Source organism: Micropterus dolomieu, linkage group LG17 (assembly GCF_021292245.1).
Source record: "Micropterus dolomieu isolate WLL.071019.BEF.003 ecotype Adirondacks linkage group LG17, ASM2129224v1, whole genome shotgun sequence".
Lineage (NCBI taxonomy): Eukaryota > Metazoa > Chordata > Actinopteri > Centrarchiformes > Centrarchidae > Micropterus > Micropterus dolomieu.
In genome coordinates this window covers 1-16682 of record NC_060166.1, presented here as the reverse complement: position 1 = coordinate 16682, position 16682 = coordinate 1, and the positions used below count along the sequence as shown (strand labels likewise).

At 40.8% G+C, this 16682-nt stretch overlaps 1 protein-coding gene across 1 annotated transcript; it reads left to right on the top strand.

Annotated features, from left to right (window-relative positions):
• Positions 1-3398: 3398 nt before the first annotated feature.
• nadsyn1 (NAD synthetase 1) lies at positions 3399-15477 on the top strand (the record flags this gene model as incomplete). Its single annotated transcript, XM_046074951.1, has 20 exons — positions 3399-3607; positions 4216-4276; positions 5104-5220; positions 5546-5599; positions 5715-5804; positions 6335-6386; positions 6490-6578; positions 6671-6788; positions 7104-7235; positions 7531-7602; positions 9631-9755; positions 9863-9911; positions 10053-10155; positions 11041-11209; positions 11527-11662; positions 12324-12430; positions 12822-12953; positions 13440-13509; positions 13858-13986; positions 15301-15477. Coding segments are annotated over exons 1-20 (2067 nt in total), but the record flags the coding sequence as incomplete, so codon positions are not given.
• Between the last annotated feature and the right edge of the window lie 1205 nt (positions 15478-16682).

Below are 16682 nucleotides of genomic sequence, written 5' to 3'. Positions count from 1 at the left end.
GAGGAGGGGACTGTACATTTTTCATCTCAAAACATGTTCTATCATAGTAGCTCAAAAATGATCAGAAATTATACTCTGCTTTGCTCTTTGCAATTTTTTTTGTTCTTCCTCCTCCTTGTACACCTATTTTTACAGTACTATACCCCACATCTCACAAACTTGTCCTTTGTTTCTGTGATATTGTAATTCTTGTTCTGTGCTGATATGAACCTGCAACCAGCCAACATCTATTGAGCAGTCAGTACTGGTGACAAATGGAAAGCACAATCTTCAGGGCCAGACAACCTGTTTGCTCTCTGAACTGGCTTATATTGGTTGTGTCACATGATTTGAAACAAGTGAAATCAATTTTGCGTGGTCGTGTTTAATCAAACACATGTGTTCTCTATTTTTATTTGATTGTTTCCACTTGTGTTACCAGTATTGATGACATGTACATTAGAGTGCAGAATGTGTTTGGAGAATGCTGAAAAGCCTAAGTGAGATCTGCAAATTGTGTTTTACCATGTGAAATGGTTTAAGGTATTGACCACAGACTGCACAATCAGCTAAATGAGTTCAGGCAACTGTGTACTTTGTTCAGCGAATGGGTTTTAGGGTTTTAACAATTAAGAAAAACTGTAATTGCCCTTATGTGTGAATGTGTGTGTTTGTTTTGACATAAGCAATTGATAATGTAGTAATAAGCAGACAATTCTACATAATCATTTGCATCAGTGTGTCAAAGCATTTGAACACACAAGAAGAAAAACTGATTTTATAATATGCACAAGTGACGAGAGTACTCAAAGCACATACATTGCGATGTTTTGTTGTTTAATTCCCAGGATGCCGACATGTGTAAGCCACCTCCAGGTACTTATAAGTGCCAATACAGGGGTCTCCAAACACTGAGTTGCTGGCTTTGATAGCACAGATCTTTTCCCGTTGCAGCTTTAAGCAACTTTGCTCGTGGTGTTGCAGCAGTTGACACTTTGGACCTAAGAGGCAGGTCTTTTGGTGGTTTTGGGGTCACGGAGTCCACAATAAGCACTGTAGACAAATATAACCCGTCTTCTAGAACAGCAGCTTTACCAAAGACTCCTCACATGCTACGCTGAAGATGCTGCTGGAAGTCCGTTATCATCTTTTCTTCATAACGGCCAAGGTATATGAATGTATATGAATAGATATATTTGCAGATGATGGGGCCATCTGGAAGCGAGGGAGGAACCTCTCCTGTATTTTTGGCCAAATTCAAGCTGCATTGGAGAAAGAAACTGAATTGGGGTTTTAAAATATCTACAGATAGAAAGAAATACATGGTATGTATAAGAAGAAAATGCCCACACAGCAGTTGCAAATATATAAGAATCTTGAAAAGTGAACAACTTTAAATTTGTAGGACTGTAGCTGGCTGAAAGAATGACATGAAAAAAGCATATTAATTGAGATGGTTTCTTTGAAGAGTGGGGTGGCACGATCTGATCGGGGGGCTGATGAATCTATGATGATGATATACAAAGCAATAATAAGATCAGCTATTGATTATGGCTGAATAGTATATTGGGTGAGCAGCCCCTTCAATGATTAGTCAATTTGATCATTTCCAAGCAAAAGTCCTTAGAGTGTGTAGTGTGGCATTTTGTACAACTCCAATATCAGCGCTATCAATAGAAACGGGAGAGATGCCATTAGAAATAAGAAAACTCGGTTTGAAGTATTTAATGAAACTAAAAGGTTGGAATGAAAAACTACCAACAAAAAGCCGGTTGAGTCAACATTGTGATTTGGAAGTATGGTAACAGGAAGAAGGAGGAAAACAAAGAAATCTATGGCAGAGGAATTTGAATGAATGTCCACCGATATGTCGTCCAGCTATATCCTCATGGTTGATTCCAGATCCCATTGTTGACTGATATTTTTTGAAAACAATCAAAAAAAAGATGCTGTAGAGACCAGAAAGCCTAGAGAAGGAGATAAAAGTCTGGCAGTGGCCACCTTCAAATGTATACTGACGGGTCACAGGATCCTGAGAGCGGTAAAGTGGCTTTTGGTGTTAGCATACTTGAAATAGGTTACAATAAAAGGTTGCAGGATTCCAGATCACATGTCAGTCTTCACAGCAGAGCTGGTGGCAGTTCTATGGGCATTAAGGTGGGTTGATGATAACAAACAGCAGCATTCAGTCATATGTAGTGACTCAGCAGCAACTCTAATTACAATTAAAGATACTAAAACTAAGTCCAGACCCGATTTACCTGTGGAAATTCTACAGGTGTTGTATAGAATTCACAAAGCAGGGTATGAAGTGGAGTTTCTATGGGTTCCGGCGCACATGGGTGAGGATGCAGAAGAGGTGGCAAAGAAGGCGGGGCAGGAGGAAAGGGTTCAAATTAATTTACAGCATGGGTCACCAGAGAACACAGAAATAATAAATCGGTCAGTAAAGGAAATGTGACAATGGAAAGGAAGGCGAGGGCATATTTGTCATTACAGAGAATTGTTTAGAAAAATGCACATTTAGATGTAAGAGAAGTTTTGGTGGTTTTATCCAGACTGAGCTTTGGGCACTGTGGGCTGGCTCTGATTGGTAAACATCCTGATGGAAAGTGTGACTGTGGAGACAAGGAAACAGCAAAGCATGTGGGCTACTGGGTCATAGCAGAAATGACTCCTGTCAAAGGGAGCAACTAGAGAGACTGATAAATAATTGTACAGGTTTTCAAATTATTATTATTTTGATCGTTTGATATTTTAGAAATTGTTTTGTTTTTACATTTGATACCGATTTCTAATTTTTTAAAATTTTATTATTATTTTTTTATCAATTAATTAATTTTTTAATTCTTTTGCATATTAATATATATACACACACACACGTTACTGTTTCATTTATTAGTTTTATTTTAATTTTTTAAATATATTATAATGTTTTAACACACACACACACACACACGCTTTCTGTTTTATTTATTTATTTTATTTTTAATCTATTTTAATTTTTTAACACACACACATGCTTACTGTTTTATTTATTCATTTTCTTTTAATTTTTAATATTTTTTCTTTTCTTTTTTTAACACAAACACACATTCTGATTACTTTTTTGATGGGTTGGGTTGTTTTTATGTTGTATGTAACGTTATGATGCTTTGGCAATATTGTTGTTACACATTCATGCCAATAAAGCTCATTTGAATTGAATTGATTGTCTTTAATCTATGCACTCTTCTTAATTTGGACAGCTGGAACAAAATAAGAAACTGATGGAGTACCTGTGGATTATATTGACAAAGATGTGAATAGTGAATAACCAACAGTGGAGGGCAGCAATACGCCACAGATGCTTCTAAGCTGTCGAATTCAAGAAGAAGAAGAAGAAGAAGAAGCCAGCTGAACTGTGCTCTTCCAGGTCGAGCCGTCCAGGTCGAATCTGCAAGTATATATTGAGAGCCAGGCAGGTCGATAGATCCCGTCACTAACAGGCTTAATATTGTTCGCTGTGTTCACTACTCACTGTTTCAACAGCAAACTACCGAGATGGGACGGAAAGTGACTCTTGCAACTTGCTCGGTGAATCAGTGGGCTTTGGACTTTGAAGGCAATTTGGAGAGAATACTGAAGAGTAAGTTAGACTATTAGGCTACTGGACAGGTGTATAATATTTTACAGTATGTGACAGAAACTCCACAATTTATTATTTGTGTTTTAATTCCTGAATTCTTACGGTAACGTTACTAGCTTGATGAGCAGAAAGGTTTACTTCAAAAAGTTTTTGTTTTAGTTTTTTCTTTTTTACCACTTTTATATGCAATCTGTGAAGACTGACATTTGGTCAAAAAGCAAACTTAAATTGTAGTATGGAATTGAAATACTTGAGGATCGCAAAGAACGTTGAATTGGCACCCACAGTAAGGTGGTATGGAATTGGGAGAGAATGCCTTTTAGTTTACCCATAAATTCTCAGTAATTCTGGTTTGTTTTCTGCCCCCTACGTTTGTGTGCATCTTACTGATGAGCAGTCTAGATGAGGGAGTAAACATCGAGATAATTCTGCCTTTGCTGCTTTGATATTTAACTTTTTTTAATGCATTTATCTCTCCCAACTTTGTGGAAGTACAATACTGAACCCCTGTGGACACTATTTAGTAAAGGACTGACCTCTGCCACTATCAATGCTCACTAAACCAACAGTCATTTTTGCCTCTTGTCTGTCCTTGTGTTTCTCTGCAGGTATTGAGATTGCTAAGGCTCATGGAGCCAAATACAGACTGGGCCCAGAGCTGGAGATATGGTATGATGGGAAAAGCTAGAGATTCACTGATCGATAAGCCGTTAAACACACTAAAACATATTGTCAGTGTGGAAGTTCTTCGCCATGAGTGAAGAAGATGCAACACTCGCAATTTGTAATACCTGTATGGCCAAAAAAGGTCACAGACACAGTGAGAGAGAGAGAGAGAGAGAGGTGTAGGTGTCTGAAGGGAAGGGCAAGGTGAGCAGATTTTACTGTAGATTGTGAGTAAGCACTAAAATAAGGTGGGGAATTAAGTAAAATTAAAATGGTGAGACAAGAAATAACTAACTTGATATAAGGTAATCTATTCTTTCTAATATTTAGAAATAAAATATCCAAATATACCTCAGTTCACAAACACTCTGTCCTGCAGCCTGACCTGGTTCGTTTTTTATTTTGAGATGTGTTGAGTGAGAAAAGGTTCTGCGGTTTAGGAGAAATTGTAAAGTTATATAATAATAATGTTATAATATGATCATGCAGTCGAATGGACCCCAGGAGCCAATGCTTCTGATGGTGCTAATGGGGATCCATTAAAGAAAAGTTGCAAAAATATATGTGTGTAAATTATAGTTCTTAGAAAGACAGGTAGTTGGAATCGGCAGGTCGGACCTTGGAATCAGCGCTTCTCAAGGAAAAGCAATCATTAGTTTCCAATACACATGCTAGGTTTCACACAGACATGAGTATATCCCCATATTAAGATGTCACTATATGATTATTATTAACAGAGGTTTTATGTAAGGCGCTGCTAACTGTGTTTGGAGGTTCAGTTTGCCTCTACTCTGTTGACACCTCTTTTCTAATTCACTTGACTTTTACAGCGGGTATGGCTGTGCAGACCACTTCTATGAGTCGGACACGTTGCTCCACAGCTTTCAGGTCCTGAGGAAGCTTCTGGAATCTCCGATCACCCAGGACATCATCTGTGACGTAGGAATGTGGGTATCAGTCAAAAAGACCAGTCCAAATAGCAGTATTCAATCTGGCAGTCCTGTTTAAACAGAGTATCACATGTCCTGAACACCTTGTGGCTGCAGGAGATAACTGAACAAGGACTTTGGCATCCCATACTTTACTAATGGTAACGGTTGTTCCACTGCAAAATGCTGTGTCTAAATAATCTGCAATTTTAATCTTCATAGTTCATAGTCACCATTCTGTTTGTCAAAAACAAACTCACATCATATAGCTGGAAGTCTGGTTTGGCGTCACCGTCTATGGGTGTCACATTTGACAAAGAGATTTGGATTCTGTCCCCCTCAGGCCCATCATGCATCATAATGTGCGCTACAACTGTCGGGTCCTGTTCCTCAACAGGTCAGCACACCTATCCGGTTTCATAATCACATGTGTTTTTGGTTCTTTATTTATAATGATATAATACGAGTGGACAAAATCTTTCTCATTCAAATCATTTTCTTCCATCCTGTAGAAAGATACTGCTGATCAGACCTAAAATGCTGATGGCCAACTACGGGAACTACAGAGAGATGCACTGGTTCTCTCCTTGGAACCAGTTACGGTTTGTCATCAAGTCTACCACAGACTGTGGCACTAATGTTTGACTTCTTATTTCTTTGGTATTTTAATTATATTAGCAAATGATTTAATAGATTTATTGCTTTCATTTGCAATGGCTTTTAGACTTGATATTTTATTTGTTAGTGTATTAGGGCTATTATGATATTAAACTCTAAACTAAAACTCTAAACTATCTAAATGAGTCTGTTTGCCCATAGGCCTTAAAAGAGTACTCCAGCAATGTATTAAGAGACGGATGTTTGAAGTTTAGCAGAGCCTATGAAGGCTGAGTAGTACTCCCCATGCCCATATTATAGTTGTTAAAAGGTAACACTCTTCCCCATGATTGTAGTGTATGAGCAAATCTACATTAACATATTTGCCAAAATGCTGGCAGTGATTTATGAGGCCACCTTGTACCTTCCACTGAGATGCAGTTTTGTGTACCACTGAAGTGATTTCATTTCACTTTTGAAAATGACATGGATGGTAGTGAATGTACTGTTGTTGTTTTCTGCCTCTTTCTTCAAGGCAAGTGGAGGAGTATTTCTTGCCCAGAATGATCCAGGAGGTAACAGGGCAGGTACAAAAAACTCTGTGATCCTCTCTGTTTAGCTAAAAGTCGACCTAGGCCGTTTTTCCACCCTTGAAACAGATGGTGGGAGTTTTTTCTTTGTGTTCATCAGGATACAGTCCCATTTGGTTACTGTGTGCTATCCACAAAGGACACCTGTATTGGAACTGAGATATGTGCCGAGCTCTGGAACCCCAGAAGGTAGAGAACCTTCTGGATTTTATGGATGGTGTAGTTTTCTGTAAACTGTCTGAAACAACTCCTGATGACTGAACGTTCACTCTTTTCCTCAGCCCCCATATTCAGATGGGTCTGGACGGGGTTGAGATCTTCACTAATTCGTCTGCTAGCCACCACGAGCTCCGTAAAGCTGATGAAAGAGTCAACCTGGTAAAGTCAGCCACCACAAAGGTATCCTCGAACCAGGAGTCCTTTAAACATTTCTTGTCTGTTCACGTAGAAACATGAAAATGTTGTGGTTATGCTTGGTACAAACGCATGTTACTAAATACTGGTCTGGAGCACTTTATCAAGACACTTTATGTTGGTTTTGGGTTCATTTGTTACTAATCTGTAATTGCACAGACAATGCAAAGCAGAGCTCACTAGAGGGCAGTGTTGTATCACACACATAGGATGGAATAGAATCATAACATCCTATTTATTTTCTGTACATGTATTACTAAAATCAGCACTGCGTTCAGTGTGTTGTTGGTGTTGTTCCAGAGTGGAGGTATCTACCTGTATTCCAACCAGAGGGGCTGTGATGGAGACCGGATCTACTATGACGGCTGTGCCATGGTGGCCATCAACGGAGACATTGTGGCACAAGGTGCACAGTTCTCCCTTGATGATGTGGTATGTATGGGAGAAAAACCTAGACCCTGGTCACAACGCACCTGCAAATGTGTCTATGTAGTTGATGTGACATTGATGTTGATGTGAAGTGACATTATTATAGGTGTGGACAAAAAATAATTTTGCCAGATCAGTTGTGCGCTGCAGTGTGAAAACATGAATTCCTTTTTGTGTGTAGAGGTTTCCTGTGTGTGCAGGTGTATTGGGTAAATGTTGCAGGGCAGACAACATGCCTGAGTCACAAGAGATCCAGACTGTGTGTGTGTGTGTGTGTGTGTGTGTGTGTGTGTTGTAGGAAGTGATTACAGCCACTCTTGACCTTGAGGATGTGCGGAGCTACAGAGGAGAAATATGCCAGCCAATCATGGTGAGAGACACCACCTTCCAACCTTCAAAATTCCTCATATCAAGAGCAGAGCCTATTGCTTTTTCTATTGCGTTTGCTTATTATTGCCTGCCATCACCTCTAAAGCTCACAAATTACCTGGTCAAATTTTTTTGTTTATCCAATACTTTGGTTTGGGTCAAAATAGCTGAAAAACTGATTCCTACCAGCCTCAGCTGTACTCTAACTGTAGTTTGTACCATTGGTAATCTCCCATCCATATATCCATCGTCAACCGCTTTTCCTGTGTACAGGGTCGCGGGGCCATTGGTAATCTGACATATCTAAATCTGAACAATAAGTCTTATGTGGGTACAAAGATAACTCTTTTTTTATACAGTTATTATGTGACCCTGTAATGTTCTATGTAAACATAATGGAAGTTGTAGGTAATGTGTTGAAAAGCCTTGGTTGGATAGAATGTGAGGTGTAGCTATGGTTACAGTTGAGTGAAAGTACTGTATGTCTTTAATGACACTGGGTGAAAATAGCAGGACAGGCATTTGTATGTCACACATTACAGCTAATGAGACTAGAACAAAAACTCATGATGAGGTCTTATGATTAGATGCCGGTCTCTTTACAGAGCAGCGAGCAAGTCTGCTTGTCTTGAGTCACCAATCAAGTCATGCTTTAAGCTGCAAAAAGCCACTGTACATTCAGCAGACAGACACAGAGACTAGCCGGTGAACACAGTGGAGCACTTAGAGACAGATATTTCCTTCAGGAGCTGGGAGAGACCAAAACCAGAGCTAACAGAGAGTGACAGTTGGACTTACATTCATCAGGTGGATGCAAATGAATGATAATTCAATTCAGTTTTATTTAAATGCGCCAATTAACAACAACAGTTATCTCATAGCTCTTATTGTTGCTCTGTGTCTGCTGGATGTGTAAATAAGCACCTGTTTGCTAAGACGTTCACCATATCAACTTTATAAGGTGAATATGTCAGATGTTGCTGCCTGTTCTGCAATAAATGCCGCTTTAATTAGTAAGGAGTTGGTATTAAGTATTGACAAGAAGCATTTTAGTGCTTTCCGCTCATTGTTTTGGTTTTCCAGCCCGCTAACAAAGCGTTTTACAGCAGGAAGCTGTTTTTAGCAATAAAGGTTTAGATAAACTCACTGTATGCTTCCTGCCTAGCACCAAACAGCAGGCAGCAAATTAGCTGCTAGCTGCTAAAGAAACATGTAGCAAGCTAAAACCCGGATATTTTTCTCAGGAGCTGGAGACCAAAAGTGAATATAGCACATTTGTCAGTTGGAGAGAAGCATAACTCCAAATGAATGTTGCTCTGTGTCTGCTGGATGTGTAAATAGCATCTGCCAACCTCTTAATAACATGGCAGAGGAGACGTATCTGTGCTCTGCCCCTAGATGGCCAAAACAAATCAAAGACGTAGCTTTAAAGGACCAGTGTGTAGGATTTAGTGGCATCTAGTGGGGATGCTGTAGACTGCAACCAACTGAATAACAAGTATCTTCTTTAAATATGTTTGCTCCATTGGTAAGCTGACATTTCTATCTTTTTATTTTTACTGTTTATTCTGTGGCCTGTGAGCCTGTGATCCCCTTGGAAAACATAATGGAAGTTGACTGTAATGTGTTGAAAAGCCTTGGTTGTGTAGTGTGTGAGGTGTAGGCATTTGTACAGCAAATGAGACTAGAACAACAACTCGTGATGAGGTCTCATGTATAGTCGATATAGATGCCTCTGTCTTTACAGACCAGTGAGCGTGAGGTGGGGTCGTGTCAGATCTTTGCCATTAGAGGCCAAGCCTCAAGTCATGCTTTAAGCTGACTTGAGGCTTGGCATGTAATCATACTTAAAGTTCTTAATACATTTATATTTTCTTTACTTTCTAGCATTTCTTTAGTTGGTTAAGTCGCAGATAGCTCAGTTACAAGTGACAGATTTCTGCAGCAGAAAACCTTTGCTCATTTCCTAAACACTGTTAGTGATGGTTTTGTACTCTCCATTTCCTCTCACTCTCATACTGTGTTGTAGGAAAGTGAACCCAAACCTTGCCACAGGGTCAAAGTTGACTTCTCTTTATCCAGTGGTGATGATATCTACCTCCCAACTCACCAACCAATAACATGGCACTTTCGTACTCCTGAAGAAGAGATCAGGTACTAAAAACATTTATTTTGGTACAAAATATGTATTTCTTCAGAAAACTAGTATCATCTTTTAACTTTTGAAAAGGTCCAGGTAATGAAACATGTGTGTTGTTCAGTCTAGGGCCGGCCTGCTGGCTGTGGGACTACCTGAGGAGAAGTGGACAGGTGAGGACGTAGTGCTGTTGTACTGTGTGTGTGTGTGTGTGTGTGTGTGTGTGTGTGTGTGTGTGTGTGTGTGGAGGATTATTTGACCTTAAAATAAATAATTAGATTTTGACTTTGTGATGGTTCTTATTTGGGTCCCAGGCTGGTTTTCTGTTGCCTCTGAGCGGGGGCGTCGACAGCTCCTCCACTGCCTGTATTGTCCACTCTATGTGTGTGCTGCTCTGCCAGGCTGTAGAGGACGGCAGTGAGTATGATTCAGTTTGCTTTCATGTCAGTTTATTCTAAACGCATATTGTCTCAATGTGAATATTCACACAGGAATAAGGCTGGTAATATTCTGTATTTTCCATATTCTCAACATATTGCATGTTCAGGCCCAACAGTGAATGTTTCTACTAACCACTAAGTACTGTTTGTGTATCGCCGCCTGAAAGATCTTCTTCCTCTGAGCCATAGAGATCCATTGTTGTCCAAACACTGTTAAAAACACATCAGTGATTCTTTCCTGTCTCTCTTCACTCTAAATCAATCATTCATCTTCGTCTCTAAAGTCAAGTCAGTTTTATTTATACAGCCCACTATCACAAATTTGTTTTACAATCTGTACAGCATGTGACGCCCTCTGCCCTTAGAAGCTCCATTCAGATAAGGAAAAACTTCCTAAAAACCCTTTAACAGGGAAAAAAGGGAAGAAACCTCAGGAAGACCAACAGAGGATGGACAGACAGACAAAAAATCAGATGTTGTGTGTACAGATTAGACCAACATAACAAAATTGTGTACAGTCATGATGACAAAGTTGATCCAGATGGTCCTGAACAGAGAGGCCAACAAGCAGCAGAAACTAGAGAGAGAGAGGGAGAGAGGTAGGTACACAGCTGTGCTTGTGGGACACAAACAGAGATGCAGAAGTTTTTTTTTTATAAGTTTACAGTAAACAGGCACAAAGTAATCAAGAAAAAACAGCTAACTTAAGGTTAAGGTGAAAAGGTGTAGGTCATCAGAAGCACCTTACAGTCAAGTCTGACATGGATAGGGAGCCAGTGAAGGGAAGCCAAAGTCAGTGTTATGATTCCATTTTCTGGTTTTAGTTAAGATTGTAGCTGCAGCTTTCTGATCCATCTCTCAGACAGCCAGGTACTGGAGGATGTTCGCAGAGTGGTAGGGGATGACTCCTACCGTCCTCAGCACCCAAAGGAGCTGTGCGGTCACATCTTCACCACCTGCTACATGGCCAGCGAAAACTCCTCAGGGGACACATGCAGCAGGGCCAAAGATCTGGCCAATCAGATCGGCAGGTAAGATGCTATGAGGAGCACATAAAGGATGTGTTTGAGAATGATGTGTCAAAAGACAAAAACTTTTTAATTGTTACTCAGATTGTGTCAAATAAAACTTTAATAATGGCCAAGAATGAAGTGGCTTCTAATGTCACTATTAGCATCAGACCTGCCTGATCATGGATGAATGTGGAATATCTGTTTGACTTGTTCTGTCGGTTCAGAGTTGTGTGGATAAACACAGAAATGTTTATTTTCTCTAGAGATATTCTCCTTTCAGTTGCTTTGGGATTAATAATGTTTTCATCCTTTGTCATTTATCTCTTGGTTTGCAGCACACACATGAATATTAACATAGACATGGCAGTGAAAGGCATTCTGGGTATCTTCTCTGTGGTTACTGGAAAGTGGCCTCAGTTTCGCGCCAATGGAGGAAGCCACAGAGAAAACCTGGCTCTGCAGAATGTACAGGTTAGACACTTGTCTGTCATCATCAGGGTTTAATCACCATGACCACGTCCTCTCTTCCTTTTCTTTATTCTTTGAGTTCTTTTTTGTTTCTACACAAACATATTCTGACAGTTTAACCACAGTCTTCACACCGATGCTTCAGTAACACCACTGTGAGCATTTTGTAGTTCTATTTTGCGTGGGCCCCACCTCGCTCTCACACTGTTTGAGTTCTGAGTCCTGCTTTGGACTGTGCATGTCGGCTTGGCCCTCACTCATCAAGCCTCTTGCCCTGACTGTGCTTGCCTTCCTCAATCTGAGAAGCAAAAGATGGATATTTGGACATTTTGGGTGCTTCTGTTTTCGCCACGGGTTACGATTTAGAAGATTCAAGCAGGAGCCTGATAGAGACCCGCTGTTTGTGCAGTCAGGGAACCCTGGGAAAAAGGATTGGACGTGTTTGGGGAGCTGGTTGTCTGGTTTTATCTAATTTTATACACAAGGTGAGACTGAGGTGGAGCACATGTAGTACACAGGCTTAGACTAAAGGTATGTGGTACCGCACAAGTGCAAGCAGGGTTATGTCCAGTAGTGATAGAAGCATGTATCTATTGTCATAGAATCTGGCCTTAGGGTGCTATGTATTCACTTAGAGTGTGTGTGTGTGTGTGTGTGTTCACAGGCTCGGGTCAGGATGGTCCTGGCCTACCTGTTTGCCCAGCTGAGTCTGTGGGCCCGGGGTAAGCCAGGTGGATTGCTGGTGCTGGGCTCAGCCAACGTAGATGAGAGGTATTACCAGAAAATAATTACACTGTGTACACTTTTGGACTGACTGACTGGAGACTAGAGGTTGACAGCCCAAATCTCTGAGTTTGAAGGTTTCTGTTTCTCTTGTATTGTCTTTCATTGACTCACCAGTGCCTGAAACAACATGCCCCCAGCATCACGGTCCCTTAAGCTTTTTACTCCACTGCTGCTTTCAGTTGAATGCCTGGTAACAAATGTTCATGTTTGGTATAAGGAGGCTATTCAGCAAAGACAATATCTACTCTGTTCACTGGCAAAACCACACTCACAAAACACTGTTAGAGTAGCTGAAGAAGTGCAACTACTGAAAGAAAAATATTTTTTCTTCCTAACATCTTAACTTTGCTCCCATTTATCAACTGTTCCTGTTCAGTTTGACAGGGTATTTCACAAAGTATGACTGCTCCAGTGCTGACATCAACCCAATAGGAGGCATCAGCAAGACAGACCTGAAGAGCTTTCTGCTTTACTGTGCTGAGCAGTTCCAGCTCACCACTCTGAGAGGGTAAGGTCAGCTGACAGACTTTTAGGAAGATTGATCTGTTGAGTAATTAATGTGTTAGTACTGAGAACACAGACACCTCAAATGTAAATGCTCCGTATTTGTATAGCGCCTTTCTAGTCTTTCCAACCACTCAAAGCGCTTTTACACTACATCTGCATTCACCATTCACATTCATGCACTGGCGGAACAGCCAACTTGTCCAAGGACACTTGGACATGCAGCCTGGAGGAATCAGGGATTGAACTGCTGACCTTCTGATTAACGGGCAACCCGCTCTATCTCCTGAGCCACAGCCTTCCCTGAAAGGTGGAAGGATTAAAATTACACACTCTCAAACACACACACACACAAATCAGTCGAATTGATCATATTAATCAGGCTTAGCAGATGCTGTTTGGACAGCAAAGGATGGTCGCACCAAAAACTGATTGGATTTAAAACGTTTGCAAACAGAGCATTTTTTGTGGTTTTGGTTTCCCTCCACAGCATCCTGGCCGCTCCGCCCACAGCTGAACTGGAGCCACTGACAGACGGACAGGTTTCACAAACAGATGAGGTAAGAAATGGAAATATATCTGTAGACCTTTTTAATAGAGTTATAATAAAAAAAAAGAACCAAGCAATCATATTAGAGCTAGTAAATTACTTAACAGGAATGCAACTGGGGTGGTGATGATGGCCCAATGGATAAGACACTTAACCCCTAGTTGCTCCAGAGGCGTGCAACCTCTGATAAATAGCAATTGTAAGTTGCTTTGGATAAAAGTGTCAGCTAAATGAATGTAAAAAAAAAAAGCTCAGTTACCCTGTACATGGGATCATAGCCCGGCAATTGCTTTTTCTCATCCTCCTTTTCCCATTTTTTTTCAACTTTCTCCAACCACCACCACACGTCCCTACTCAGGCAGACATGGGAATGACCTACTCTGAACTGTCTGTGATTGGACGCCTGAGGAAGATCTCCAAGTGTGGCCCCTTCAGTATGTTCTGTAAACTCATTCACGTGTGGAAGGATGCGCTCTCAGCCACAGAGGTCAGTTCACTCGTTCGCATTTTACTGCTAGTCCTTGGCTTTGGGACAGTGTATCATCCAGTCAAGGGATAATGTTTTAAATAAATTCAGCCACAGAAAAATGCAGAGCAGACATTTTCAGTGTGGATGCTATAGCTGTGTCATTTCTGAACTGATCTTGAGAGGAGAGAAGCACGATTTAAAAGATGTGGTGTAAAAGAAAGATTATGCTGGCTATCTGAAGTCATAAACACAGGAAGAAAACAATGTAGATCAAACTGGATCACCAGCATATTTTTTTCCTACTTGCCTCCTCCGGGCTTCCATAGGTAAAACCCCTAATAAAACCGTTAACAGTTCTGCACTCATGCTTGAGCTGATGTTAAGGTTTCACAGACTGTCAGGATGAGCTCCTTAACAGCTCTAAATTCTGACATTCAGATTCAGAGCTTTCAAGGTGTGGCGCTTAAAATGATGATATGATGCGCTTTGTCAAATCTCATAATTTCTCATAATAACTAACAAACTACCTGCTAGCAACTAGTCTGATCATTTATCTTGAGCAAGAACCACAACCCTGTTGATGTGTCTGAACAGCTGAAAGACACAGCCCACTATTTTTAGGAACGACTGGTGACATTGACATGCAGAGCAAATTAATCGACAACAACAACCAAGTGTTTCTTTATTGATGTTTAGCCAACCCACAAAATCAATATTAATTAGCTACAGCTTAGTAAATTTGAGAAAAACACTTGTCATTACAAAATTAACAGTTCAGACAGATTACATTTGGGCATAGGGCTGTGCGATATGCACAATGCTGCAAAGCTAACACGAGAGGACGAGACAGCACAGCGGCTCCAGACAGCGACATTCACAGCTCCACATCTCCCGCTGCTACAGCTAACATCACAACAACAGCATGTCTTGTTGAACTATAAAGTAACCTGTATGTCTGTGGGCAAGTTATTTAACGCTACCTGACTGACACACACATCATGGCTGGCACTGCAGGATACTGTTGTGTGGCTCGTCCATTATATTTAATAAATTTCTTCTCAGCAACACGTGGAAAACTAACTTCACCGTGGTGCATAGCGCCGTCCCTCACCAAAATATTACGGTGACACAAAGAAATCAACGATAGGGCATAATTGTAAACCATAGATATTGTCATATCGCACAGCCCTACTTGGGCATTTTCCACAGTTTGTCAAATTGGTGTCTATAATTGAAAATGTGTCTGTTGAACACTGATATGAATATTGTGCAATTAGCAGCTGCAATCAAAACCTTCAATAAAAAAGACAGTGTATTGTTGTGTTTTTTCAGGTGGCCCAGAAGGTGAAGCACTTCTTCCAGATGTACTCCGTGAACCGCCACAAGATGACCACAGTGACGCCGTCCTACCACGCGGAGAGCTACAGTCCTGATGACAACCGCTTTGACCTCCGACCTTTCCTCTATAATACACGCTGGACCTGGCAGTTCAGGTGCATCGACAACCAGGTAGCAATCAATGCATAATGCATTAATTCTGTTTCACTTCATCCTCTTGTTAGTATTGTGATCTGGACAGAAAAGTAAAGTAAAATTTATTTATACTTTACTATAATAAATACTTCTTTGTCAAATCTATGCTGTAGGTACATCATGTAATATAACTACATGCCGACCTCAAGAACTGTGATTGGTTGCCTTGGTAGCATCATATTTCCTCCTACATATTACCAGCTTGTCCTAAATAGTAAATACCAGGGTCGTACTGTAAATACCATCTCCTCCGACGCCTTCTCTCGTTTTAGCGTTTTTGTAAGTTCACTAAAAGTATCTGCTCTTCGACATCAATCGGCTCCAACATGATCCGCTCACTTTCAGTCGCTATTGTTTGTAGAGGCCTACACCAACAAAGAAGAAACTCAATGGAGCAGTGGAACATAGAAACCCCACCGCTAACTAGGGCTAGGCGATCTTCTCTGTTTTCATATCGTCTAATCATGGCTACTTGAGATCACAGATAGGCGATCTGATCGCCACGGGGCGGTGTTACGTTGCAGCATGCCAGTGAAATGCCAGCATGGAAGAAACAGGCTAATTAGCTTCAAGAGAAACCACCAGAAACATTTGTAAATGCACAGTGCAGTGTTACCGTGTAACTGTGGCGCCGTGTGAGGGTGGGTCGTGCAATCGATATTGAAAAGCAGCTACTTATGTACAGTGTACTAACCTCGACAACCCAGCTGTATTCTAATGTTAACATAGCTATACTCATAACTTTTTTAAAGGTGGGTCTCCAACATTGACAGCGTTGTGTTAAAGGAGACCTTTTATGCTTTTCCACATTTTATGACTTATCTATAATGTTATGTTGGATGTTCATGTTAAACATGGCCAAAGCTTCAAAAAATGGTTAAAGAGGTGGTATTCTGCTTTTTGTCTTTTCCCTCTCCTTTATTGAGTTATATATCTTTTTTATGCAAGTAACAGGTTTGCAAAGTGAAAAAGCCCAAAGTCCAGCCCAAAGGGAGTTCCCATCTCCCACAGAAAACTCTGAACCGCTTGAAAACAGCTCGTTTGTAGTCCAGCCCTTCACTTCCTTTACTTGTGACCTCACAATGAAAACGCGTCATGAAGCTTGCCAAGCGGCTAGCGGGGTCAGGCACGCCCTCAAACCAAGCTAGTCTGAGCCCTTTGGTGCGACTCGCCTTTGTTTG